Genomic DNA, 13,819 nt, shown 5'->3' with positions numbered 1-13,819 from the left:
GTTGTTACATAATGACAACATACAATAATAAGTGTCAGACATCCCCATGTCACACCGTGTAGCTCTCTGTACCTATAGTCCATATATTGTCACCGGCAGGTTGTTACATAATGACAACATACAATAATAAGTGTCAGACATCCCCATGTCACACCGTGTAGCTCTCTGTACCTATAGTCCATATCTTGTCACTGGCAGGTTGTTACATAATGACAACATACAATAATAAGTGTCACATAGACATCCCCATGTCACACCGTGTAGCTCTCTGTACCTATAGTTCATATCTTGTCACCGGCAGGTTGTTACATAATGACAACATACAATAATAAGTGTCACATAGACATCCCCATGTCACACCGTGTAGCTCTCTGTACCTATAGTTCATATCTTGTCACCGGCAGGTTGTTACATAATGACAACATACAATAATAAGTGTCACATAGACATCCCCATGTCACACCGTGTAGCTCTCTGTACCTATAGTCCATATCTTGTCACTGGCAGGTTGTTACATAATGACAACATACAATAATAAGTGTCAGACATCCCCATGTCACACCGTGTAGCTCTCTGTACCTATAGTCCATATCTTGTCACCGGCAGGTTGTTACATAATGACAACATACAATAATAAGTGTCAGACATCCCCATGTCACACCGTGTAGCTCTCTGTACCTATAGTCCATATCTTGTCACTAGCAGGTTGTTACATAATGACAACATACAATAATAAGTGTCACATAGACATCCCCATGTCACACTGTGTAGCTCTCTGTACCTATAGTCCATATCTTGTCACTGGCAGGTTGTTACATAATGACAACATACAATAATAAGTGTCACATAGACATCCCCATGTCACACCGTGTAGCTCTCTGTACCTATAGTCCATATCTTGTCACTGGCAGGTTGTTACATAATGACAACATACAATAATAAGTGTCACATAGACATCCCCATGTCACATTGTGTTGCTCTCTGTACCTATAGTCCATATCTTGTCACTGGCAGGTTGTTACATAATGATAACATACAATAATAAGTGTCACTAGACATCCCCATGTCACACCGTGTAGCTCTCTGTACCTATAGTCAATATCTTGTCACCGGCAGGTTGTTACATAATGACAACATACAATAATAAGTGTCACATAGACATCCCCATGTCACACCGTGTAGCTCTCTGTACCTATAGTCCATATCTTGTCACTGGCAGGTTGTTACATAATGACAACATACAATAATAAGTGTCACTAGACATCCCCATGTCACACTGTGTAGCTCTCTGTACCTATAGTCCATATCTTGTCACCGGCAGGTTGTTACATAATGACAACATACAATAATAAGTGTCAGACATCCCCATGTCACACCGTGTAGCTCTCTGTACCTATAGTCCATATCTTGTCACTGGCAGGTTGTTACATAATGACAACATACAATAATAAGTGTCACATAGACATCCCCATGTCACACCGTGTAGCTCTCTGTACCTATAGTCCATATCTTGTCACTAGCAGGTTGTTACATAATGACAACATACAATAATAAGTGTCACTAGACATCCCCATGTCACACTGTGTAGCTCTCTGTACCTATAGTCCATATCTTGTCACCGGCAGGTTGTTACATAATGACAACATACAATAATAAGTGTCAGACATCCCCATGTCACACCGTGTAGCTCTCTGTACCTATAGTCCATATCTTGTCACTGGCAGGTTGTTACATAATGACAACATACAATAATAAGTGTCACATAGACATCCCCATGTCACACCGTGTAGCTCTCTGTACCTATAGTCCATATCTTGTCACTGGCAGGTTGTTACATAATGACAACATACAATAATAAGTGTCACTAGACATCCCCATGTCACACTGTGTAGCTCTCTGTACCTATAGTCCATATCTTGTCACCGGCAGGTTGTTACATAATGACAACATACAATAATAAGTGTCAGACATCCCCATGTCACACTGTGTAGCTCTCTGTACCTATAGTCCATATCTTGTCACCGGCAGGTTGTTACATAATGACAACATACAATAATAAGTGTCACATAGACATCCTCATGTCACACCGTGTGGCTCTCTGTACCTATAGTCCATATCTTGTCACTAGCAGGTTGTTACATAATGACAACATACAATAATAAGTGTCACATAGACATCCCCATGTCACACCGTGTAGCTCTCTGTACCTATAGTCCATATCTTGTCACCGGCAGGTTGTTACATAATGACAACATACAATAATAAGTGTCACATAGACATCCCCATGTCACACCATGTGGCTCTCTGTACCTATAGTCCATATCTTGTCACTGGCAGGTTGTTACATAATGACAACATACAATAATAAGTGTCAGACATCCCCATGTCACACCGTGTAGCTCTCTGTACCTATAGTCCATATCTTGTCACTGGCAGGTTGTTACATAATGACAACATACAATAATAAGTGTCAGACAACCCCATGTCACACTGTGTAGCTCTCTGTACCTATAGTCCATATCTTGTCACTGGCAGGTTGTTACATAATGACAACATACAATAATAAGTGTCAGACATCCCCATGTCACACCGTTTAGCTCTCTGTACCTATAGTCCATATCTTGTCACTGGCAGGTTGTTACATAATGACAACATACAATAATAAGTGTCAGACATCCCCATGTCACATCGTGTTGCTCTCTGTACCTATAGTCCATATCTTGTCACTGGCAGGTTGTTACATAATGACAACATACAATAATAAGTGTCACTAGACATCCCCATGTCACACCGTGTAGCTCTCTGTACCTATAGTCCATATCTTGTCACTGGCAGGTTGTTACATAATGACAACATACAATAATAAGTGTCAGACATCCCCATGTCACACCGTGTAGCTCTCTGTATCTATAGTCCATATCATGTCACTGGCAGGTTGTTACATAATGGCAACATACAATAATAAGTGTCACATAGACATCCCCATGTCACACTGTGTAGCTCTCTGTACCTATAGTCCATATCTTGTCACTGGCAGGTTGTTACATAATGACAACATACAATAATAAGTGTCAGACATCCCCATGTCACACCGTGTAGCTCTCTGTACCTATAGTCCATATCTTGTCACCGGCAGGTTGTTACATAATGACAACATACAATAATAAGTGTCACTAGACATCCCCATGTCACACCGTGTAGCTCTCTGTACCTATAGTCCATATCTTGTTACTAGCAGGTTGTTACATAATGACAACATACAATAATAAGTGTCACATAGACATCCCCATGTCACACCGTGTAGCTCTCTGTACCTATAGTCCATATCTTGTCACCGGCAGGTTGTTACATAATGACAACATACAATAATAAGTGTCACATAGACATCCCCATTTCACACTGTGTAGCTCTCTGTACCTATAGTCCATATCTTGTCACCGGCAGGTTGTTACATAATGACAACATACAATAATAAGTGTCACATAGACATCCCCATGTCACACTGTGTAGCTCTCTGTACCTATAGTCCATATCTTGTCACTGGCAGGTTGTTACATAATGACAACATACAATAATAAGTGTCAGACATCCCCATGTCACACCGTGTAGCTCTCTGTACCTATAGTCCATATCTTGTCACCGGCAGGTTGTTACATAATGACAACATACAATAATAAGTGTCAGACATCCCCATGTCACACCGTGTAGCTCTCTGTACCTATAGTCCATATCTTGTCACTAGCAGGTTGTTACATAATGACAACATACAATAATAAGTGTCAGACATCCCCATGTCACACCGTGTAGCTCTCTGTACCTATAGTCCATATCTTGTCACTGGCAGGTTGTTACATAATGACAACATACAATAATAAGTGTCACATAGACATCCCCATGTCACACTGTGTACCTCTCTGTACCTATAGTCCATATCTTGTCACTAGCAGGTTGTTACATAATGACAACATACAATAATAAGTGTCACATAGACATCCCCATGTCACACCGTGTAGCTCTCTGTACCTATAGTCCATATCTTGTCACTGGCAGGTTGTTACATAATGATAACATACAATAATAAGTGTCACATAGACATCCCCATGTCACACCGTGTAGCTCTCTGTACCTATAGTCCATATCTTGTCACCGGCAGGTTGTTACATAATGACAACATACAATAATAAGTGTCACATAGACATCCCCATGTCACACTGTGTAGCTCTCTGTACCTATAGTTCATATCTTGTCACTGGCAGGTTGTTACATAATGACAACATACAATAATAAGTGTCACATAGACATCCCCATGTCACACTGTGTAGCTCTCTGTACCTATAGTCCATATCGTGTCACTGGCAGGTTGTTACATAATGACAACATACAATAATAAGTGTCAGACATCCCCATGTCACACCGTGTAGCTCTCTGTACCTATAGTCCATATCTTGTCACCGGCAGGTTGTTACATAATGACAACATACAATAATAAGTGTCAGACATCCCCATGTCACACCGTGTAGCTCTCTGTACCTATAGTCCATATCTTGTCACTGGCAGGTTGTTACATAATGACAACATACAATAATAAGTGTCACATAGACATCCCCATGTCACACCGTGTAGCTCTCTGTACCTATAGTCCATATCTTGTCACTGGCAGGTTGTTACATAATGACAACATACAATAATAAGTGTCACATCGACATCCCCATTTCACACCGTGTAGCTCTCTGTACCTATAGTCCATATCTTGTCACTGGCAGGTTGTTACATAATGACAACATACAATAATAAGTGTCACATAGACATCCCCATGTCACACCGTGTAGCTCTCTGTACCTATAGTACATATCTTGTCACTGGCAGGTTGTTACATAATGACAACATACAATAATAAGTGTCAGACATCCCCATGTCACACCGTGTAGCTCTCTGTACCTATAGTCCATATCTTGTCACTGGCAGGTTGTTACATAATGACAACATACAATAATAAGTGTCACATAGACATCCCCATGTCACACCGTGTAGCTCTCTGTACCTATAGTCCATATCTTGTCACTGGCAGGTTGTTACATAATGACAACATACAATAATAAGTGTCACTAGACATCCCCATGTCACACTGTGTAGCTCTCTGTACCTATAGTCCATATCTTGTCACCGGCAGGTTGTTACATAATGACAACATACAATAATAAGTGTCACATAGACATCCCCATGTCACACCGTGTAGCTCTCTGTACCTATAGTCCATATCTTGTCACTGGCAGGTTGTTACATAATGACAACATACAATAATAAGTGTCACATAGACATCCCCATGTCACACCGTGTAGCTCTCTGTACCTATAGTCCATATCTTGTCACTGGCAGGTTGTTACATAATGACAACATACAATAATAAGTGTCAGACATCCCCAAGTCACACTGAGCTCTGGAATTCAACATTTGTTTATTCATAACAAAGCACTGATGTTTGGAGACAAATTGTATCTTCTTCAGATATATGCCACACCATGCTTTATAAATACTTTTATCCCTGACTGTTACCTAACCCCGGACATTACTTTTTGTATATGGAGACTAATATTTATAGGGCAAATATTTCTTAGGGTACTCTCTACTGCAAGTGACACCAGACTTGATTGCTGCTGGAGCTCCAAGATACCAACATACCGGGAGAGTTGTGATCTTCAAGAGAAGCAGGACTGAATCTAAGTGGTACCCGAGGGCATTTGCAGATAATGACAAGGTGACCCTAAGGCACTACTTTAAATGTGACATTGCAAAAGGGACCTTATAAATGGGGGGAGGCACAGAACTTATCTGCCCTGTAACTATGTAGTAAGGTTAATATGAGATTGTTAGAGCCACTCATTTCTCTAAATTAATATAATAAAATGCATTATGTGCACTGCTGTTGAGGGTAGTGGGAGGGACTTACAGAGCTGTAACAGAGATACTGTAGTATCTGGGAACATCTAGAGACAGGTGGGAATATGGTGCAAAATATCAACTGAGGCTGAGTGTCCCAAACACAATAATAGCATTAGCAATAAGTCCAGCAGGAGAGAGCAGCTTGTTGTTTGCCATTCATGAGGGGGATTATGCTTAGACAGGGGGGAGATTTTGTCTTCGGTAATAACATATATACATGTGTCACAGGAGCTCAGTGCAACTTCTCTCTCTTCTGCTGCTGATTAAATCTGACTAGATCCACAACTAGATTTCTATTCACCTCTCTGAAGAGTTAAGCAATGTCTGTAGGAAGTGGTTGGGTTTAATTTAAACAGTTGCATGTGCTGACGTCCTTCTCATGTTTTGCTGTTCCTTTTTTACCCAGACTGGATCATACTTCGGGTCAGTGCTCAGTGGGATCCGCATAAACACTGATCCTGCTGGATTTCTGCTATTGGTTGGGGCTCCCACGTATTACTCTCCAGATGAACCAAGTGGCTGTGTGTTCCTGTGTCCTCTCAATGCTAGAGTGAGTATCCAATGAAGGTACCACTGGGCTTGTCCTGGTGACAATAAATGGAATATCACTCCTGGCCAGCAGGAGGAGGCAAAGAGCTTATATATCACTCCCCTACCCACAATCCCCCAGTCATTCTCTTTGCCTGTAGTGCTTTTTAGCAGAGTAAGCTTACTCTGTTCTTTTCTGGGGTCTAGCCTAGTCCACATCAGTCTCTTCAGTAGGGCAGTGGTGGCTTTTGAGCACTTAAGAAAAGAAATTTAAGGAAACAGTAAGGTTTCTGATCAAGTTCTGGCTATCCAGAGTGTCCCTTCCCATAAGCCTGAGGAAGAAGACATGTCGGTAGCATCTGAGGGGGAAATCTCAGACTCAGACAGTGTAATTCCTTCTTCTGATGCTGAAGTGGTAATCTGCAGATTTAAGTTAGAACATCTTCGCTTATTACTTAAGGAGCTTTTGGCTACTTTGGACAACTCTGACACAACTATCGTAGACAAACCTAAAAAGTCTAGTAAATTTAACAAATACTTTGATGTTCCCTCCGCGGTGGAGGTTTTTCCGGTTCCTGACCGTGCTGCGGAGATTATTGCTCGAGAATGGGAAAGACCTGGTATTCCCTTTTCTCCATCTCCTATTTTTAAGAAGATGTTTCCTATAGCGGATTCTATTAAGAAGTCGTGGCAGATGGTTCCTAAGGTAGAAGAAGCGATCTCCACTTTGGCTAAGAGGACTACTATTCCCATAGAGGACAGTTGTTATTTTAAAGATCCAATGGGTAAAAAATTGGAAGCTTTACTAAAAAAGATGTATGTCCACCAGGGTCTACAATGGCAACCTGTGGTGTGTATCGCCACTGTTACCAGCGCTGCGGCTTACTGGTTTGATGCGTTGTCTGAATCTCTTCAGACGGATACTCCTCTTGATGAGATTCAGGACAGGATTAAGGCTCTCAAGTTAGCCAATTCCTTAATTACAGATGCTTCCTTACAGGTTATTAAACTGGGAGCCAAAATTTCTGGTTTTGTGGTCCTAGCCCACAGGGCCTTGTGGTAGAAGTCCTGGTCTGCGGATGTTTCATCTAAATCTAAGCTCATGGCTATTCCTTACAAGGGTAAGACCTTGTTTGGCGGAAATTATCTCAGATATTACTGGACGGAAGGGTTCTTTTCTTCCTCAAGATAAAAAGAATAAGCAGAAGGGACGTCAGAGTAATTTTTGTTCCTTTCGTAACTTTAAAGGCAAGTCTTCCTCCCCTTCCTCCAAGCAAGATCAAGCCAAGCCTTCCTGGAAGCCCAACCAGTCCTGGAATAAGTGAAAGCAATCTAAAAGCCTTCAGCTGATTCCAAGTCAGCATGAAGGGTTGGCCCCTGATCCAGGAGCGGATCTTGTAGGGGGCAGACTCTCTCTTTTTTCCCAGGCTTGGATAAGAGATGTACCGGATCCCTGGGAGGTGGACATTGTCTCCCAGGGATACAAAATAGATTTCAAATCTTTTCCTCCCAGAGGCAGGTTTCTCCTCTCCAGATTATCTGTAGACCAGATAAAGAGAGGCGTTCTTATATTGTGTCAAGGACCTTGCCGCCCTGGGGATAATAGTTCCAGTTCTGGGATTTTACTTGTATCTGTTCGTAGTTCCCAAAAAGGAGGGAACTTTTCAACCAATCCTAGATTTAAAATGTTTAAATAAGTTTCTCAGAGTGCAATCCTTCAAGATGGAGACTATACACTCCAGTCTTCCCTTGGTACAAGAGGGTCAGTTCATGACAACCATAGACCTAAAGGATGCATACCTTCATGTTCCCATTCACAGGGACCATCACAAGTTTCTGAGATTCGCATTTTTGGACAATCATTTCCTGTTCGTGGCCCTTCCATTCGGCCTTGCCACAGCTCCCAAAATTTTTTCAAAGGTTCTGCGGGCTCTTTGAGCTGTGCTTTGATCTCGTGGCATTGCAGTGGCACCTTACCTGGATGACATTCTGGTTCAGGCGCCATCTTTTAAACAAGCAGAATCTCAAACGGAGATCTTGTTGTCTTTTCTTCGATCCCACGGATGGAAGGTGAATCGGAAAAAAAAGTACTCTAGTTCCAACTACAAGGTCGTATTTTTGGGGACCATAATAGACTACCTGTTAATGAAGATTTTTCTGACGGAGGTCAGAAAAAGAAACATTTTCAACTCGTCTTACCCTTCAGTCCACTCCATGGCCGTCAGTGGCTCAATGTATGGAGGTAATCGGTATGATGGTGGCTTCCATGGACATCATTCTGTTTGCTCGGTTCAATCTCAGACCTCTGCAGTTATGCATGCTCAGACAATGGAATGGGGACTATACGGACCTGTCTCTGTGTGTAGATCTAGATCAGGCGTCAATAGACTCTTCCATGGTGACTTTCTCAGGATCATCTTTCCAAGGGTACTTGCTTCTGCAGAACCTCCTGGGTGATTGTGACCATGGATGCCAGCCTTCTAGGTTGGGGAGAAGTATGGGGCTCGTTGAAGGCTCAGGGCTTATGGACCCAGGAGGAGTCAGTCCTGCCCATAAACATCTTAGAGCTGAGAGCAATCTTCAATGCTCTTCTGGCCTGGCCTCATTTAGCCTTAGCCCGGTTTATCAGATTCCAGTCGGACAACATAATCTTGGTGGCCTACATCAACCACCAGGGGAGAACTCAGAGTTCTTTGGCCATGACAAAGGTGGCCCGAATTATTCAGTGGGCGGAGACCCACAATTGCTGTCTTTCTGTGATCCACATCCCAGGAGTGGACAATTGGGAAGCAGATTTTCTGAGCAGACAGACTTTTCATCCCGGGGAGTGGGAACTTAATTCAGATGTGTTTTCCAGCTTGACCCTCAAGTGGGAGCAGCCGGAGTTGGATCTCATGGCTTCTCGTCAGAATGCCAAACTTCCGAGATACGGCTCGAGGTCAAGAGATCTGCAGGCATTTCTGATTGATGCTCTGGCAGTTCCTTGGAACTTCAGTCTAGCATACCTGTTTCCTCCGTTCGCTCTCCTTCCAAGAGTCATTGCTCGAATCAAGCAGGAGAGGGCGTCTGTAATTCTCATCGCCCCGGCGTGGCCTCGCAGGATTTGGTATGCAGACCTAGTGGAAATGTCATCCCTTCCACCTTGGAGACTGCCTCTGAGGAAGGACCTTCTACTTCAGGGTCCCTTCCTTCATCCAAATCTCGTTTCTCTGAAGCTGACTGCTTAGAGATTGAACACTTAGTTTTATCTAAGTCGGTCATTGAGACCTTGATTCAGGCTCGTAAGCTTGTGACTCGCAGGATTTACCATAAGATCTGGCGTAAATACTTGTCCTTTCTCCAGGATGGTCTGGAGAAGGGTTTGTCGGCAAGTACTCTAAAGGGTCAGATTTCGGCATTGTCTATTTTGATATATAAGCGCTTGGAGGATGTGGCAGATGTGCAATCGTTTTGTCAGGCCTTGGTTAGAATTCGGCCTTTGTTTAAACCTGTTACTCCTCCATGGAGTCTTAACCTTGTTCTTAAAGTTTTACAACAGGCTCCGTTTGAGCCTATGCATTCTTTAGCTATTAAGATGTTATCTTGGAAAGTTTTGTTTCTTGTTGCTACTTCCTCTGCTCAGAGAGTTTCTGAACTATCTGCTTTACAGTGTGATTCCCCTTATCTTATATTTCACTTTGATAAGGTGGTTCTGCATACTAAGTTTGGTTTCCTGCCCAAGGTTGTTTCGGTCAAGAATATTAATCAGGAAATCGTTGTACCTTCTTTGTGTCCTAATCCTCCTTCTCACAAAGAACGCTTGTTGCATAATCTGGATGTTGTGCGAGCGCTAAAATTTTATTTGCCGGCAACTAAGGACTTTTGTCAGTATTCTGCATTGTTTGTTTGCTTTTCTGGGAAACGCAAGGGTCAGAAAGCTACGGCTTTCCCTTTGGCTGAAGAGCGTTATTCGCTTGGCATATGAGACTGCTGGACGGCAACCTCCTGAGAACATCACAGCTCATTCCACAAGGACTGTTTCTTCTTCCTGGGCCTTCAAAAATGAAGCTTCTGTGGAACAGATTTGCAAGGCTGCAACTTGGTCATCTTTGCACACTTTTTCCAAATTCTATAAATTCGATACTTTTGCCTCGGCTGAGGCTTCTTTTGAGAGAAAGGTTCTTCAAGCAGTGGCGCCTTCTGTTTAGGTTCCTGTTTTGTCCCTCCCTTATCATCTGTGTCCTCTGGCTTGTGTATTGGTTCCCTACAGTAATTGATGATGATCCGTGGACTCACCGTGTCATTAGAAAGAAAACAAAATGTAAGCTTACCTGATCAATTTCTTTCTTGACACGGTGAGTCCACGGCCCGCCCTGTATTCAGACAGTTTCTTTTTATATAAACCTCAGGCACCTCTGCACCTTCTGTTACTTCCTTTCTCTCCTTTCCCTTTGGTCGAATGACTGGGGAATTGTGGGTAGGGGAGTGATATTTAACAGGTGCTATGGTGCTCTTTGCCTCCTCCTGTTGGCCAGGAGTGATATTCCCAACAGTAATTGATGATGATGATATGTGGACTCACCATGTCAGAAAATAAATACATTTATCAGGTAAGCATAAATTTAGTTTTTTACCTCTATAATTACCTTGTATTTAAGCCTCTGCAGACTGCCCCCTTATTTCAGTTATTTTGACAGACTTGCATTTAAGCCAATCGGTGCTCACTCATAGGTAACTTCCCGTGCATGAACTCAATGTAATCTTTATTAAACACATGAACTAATGCCCTCTAGTGGTGAAAAGCTGTCAAAATGCATTCAGATTAGAGACGGCCTTAAAGTTCTAAGAAATTAGCATATGAACCTCCTAGGTTTAGCTTTCAACTAAGAATACCAAGACAACAAAGCAAAATTGGTGATAAAAGTAAATTGGAAAGTTGTTTAAAATTGCATGCCCTATTTGAATCATGACTGTCCCTTTAAGCAACAGTAGGCTAGATTACAAATGGAGTTTAACCGATGTCGCAAGTGCAATATCCTTAGCGCAGCTTTGCACAATCCAGTTTTAAGAGTGGATGGTAAAAATAGGTTAACCAGAGAATCTTAACAAGCTGACTTTTTTTAGCGTGCCTTTTACTTTTAATAGATAGCGCACAGAGCAATATTGGGCTAGATTACAAGTGGTGCGCTAACTGTTGCTCGAGTGTTATGTTTTGTTCAACTGTTTGCATGCAATAAAAATAGCGCTCGTATTACAAGTTAAAAAAAATGGATAGAAAAAGGAAGTTGTTTAACATAGAGAGTGCAAAGTGTGCTGACAGTTATGGAAGTCATAGCATACTTAAATATATATTTTTTTTTATAATTATCATCTCTACCTTCTTGCACTTAATTAGGTTTCTCAACTCCCTTCTCTCTTCAATCTCTATTTTTATCCTCTCCCTTCTCTCTAAGGCCGTATCTTCTCTTTACACTCCCTTCTCTCATATCTCTTCACTCTTTTTTTCTCCATTGTTTCCTAACTCTACCTTCTTCTTCACTTTAACTCTTTCTCTCCAATCTCTCTCTGCCCCCGTTTTCCTTCTCTGAAGTAACAGTCTAAGCACCAAAGGGGTCCCTACAGCCATAGAGGAATAACATATCCTTGCACGTTCATGAATGTATAATATACCTTTAGATAATAGTTATAGCACATAGCCCAAATGTGTGTTTGTCAGGGCTGCAATAGGAATGTACTTTCTGAAAATACAATGTGCCAACTTTGCTACTTAAAACATGCCACCAAACTTCAGACTCAGCATTCACTAACTTTCACTCGCCACCATTAAATTTACACTCGCCAATGGCTAGTGGGAATTTTGAGCCCTGTATATGTATATATACATATATATATATGTATGTGTGTATACTGTGTGTGTATGTATATATATATATATATATATATATATAATCTATATCCAATAAAGGACTGCACTCACTGGATTTAGTTTCAGAAACCTTCAAATCTTTATTGTGGTAACGTTTCGGGGTTCGCAGACCCCTTCCTCAGACCAGACAGGTCTGAGGAAGGGGTCTGCGAACCCCGAAACGTTACCACAATAAAGATTTGAAGGTTTCTGAAACTAAATCCAGTGAGTGCAGTCCTTTATTGGATATAGACTGTATACTTGTTTGACTTTGCACCCTGGTTGATGACTACACAGCATTGGGAGTGCAGACACACACGGAGGATATATATATATATATATATATATATATATGTATGTGTGTATACTGTGTGTGTGAGTGTATATAAATATATATATGTGTGTTTGTATATTTATATATGTGTGTGTGTATATAAATATATATGTGTGTGTGTGTATATATATATATATGTGTGTGTGTGTGTGTTACGGTATATCCCGGATACCAAGGGTTAATACCAGATGAACGATGTCCTGAATATGGGATCAGCAACTCACAACCCAGCGAATTCCCCCCTCAAACATGAGACCAGGCTCCACATTGAAGGTTAAAACAGAATGCACTTTATTGAAGGCTATATGCCCAGTATTTATGCAGGTCTGACCCCAGATGGGGGGTTGAAAGAATATTGTACATTAGATAGAGGGAAAATGCCCTTTGACATGCCACAATAGAATTACATTACTTAAGCAGATAAGCAAGTTAAACACAAGACACAATTGAGCCCTTCTTATCACTTGGGCGTCTGCTCTCTGGATGTGATTAAACAATGTGAATGTTTATCACTAAACTTAATTACAGTACACAATAGCTGAGGCTAGCAACCTTGTCTTTAGAAAATAGCTTCTTAAAGCTGAACAAAGTTAACTCTTTCAGTACTGACAGAAGGGTCTGTCACATAGCTCCCTCCTAGTGGGACACTCCGGCAGACCCGGCTTGACCCTTTGGCGGGTCAACCTGGGGATGACCGGACTAGGGTGGTAGGCATGTCAGTTTGCCGGGACAATCCATCTGCATTCCCGTTTAGCTTACCAGGCCGGTAGCTGATGGTGAAGTTATAGGGTTGGAGGGCTAAACTCCACCGCAGCAATCTGCCATTGTCTCCTGAGACCCAGTTAAGCCAGACTAAGGGATTGTGATCCGTTATGAGAGAGAATTCTTGTCCGTATAGATAAGGGTTCAACTTCTTCAGTGCCCAGACCAGGGCAAAACAGTCCTTCAAAATATCATTGGCTTCTTTACGTGGGGCTTAGTGGTAGCAGTGTCCAGTTTGTGGGCATCTGTATACTCATCTGCCAGGTGAGCAGCTTCATGCAGGGTGGAGGGTTTACGGTCCTGAACCCACTCTCTAACTCCTGCTGATAACTTGTCCAGTAAGATGCTGTGCGGTGCACCTTACATGCCCA

The 13,819-nt window shown here is 42.0% G+C and overlaps 1 protein-coding gene across 1 annotated transcript in view; it reads left to right on the top strand.

The window, feature by feature from the left end:
- LOC128642148 (integrin alpha-M) overlaps nt 1-13,819 on the top strand; it is a 592,220-nt gene that overhangs the window by 263,319 nt on the left and 315,082 nt on the right. The window contains exons 12-13 of the mRNA XM_053694828.1: nt 5,616-5,755; nt 6,347-6,490. Coding sequence (XP_053550803.1) covers nt 5,616-5,755; nt 6,347-6,490 — 284 coding nt within the window. The remainder of the gene's footprint in view (nt 1-5,615; nt 5,756-6,346; nt 6,491-13,819) is intronic.

This window comes from Bombina bombina, chromosome 11, assembly GCF_027579735.1.
Source record: "Bombina bombina isolate aBomBom1 chromosome 11, aBomBom1.pri, whole genome shotgun sequence".
Taxonomy (NCBI): Eukaryota; Metazoa; Chordata; class Amphibia; order Anura; family Bombinatoridae; genus Bombina; species Bombina bombina.
Note: the sequence above shows the minus strand (reverse complement) of the source record. Positions and strands in the feature narration are given on the sequence as shown.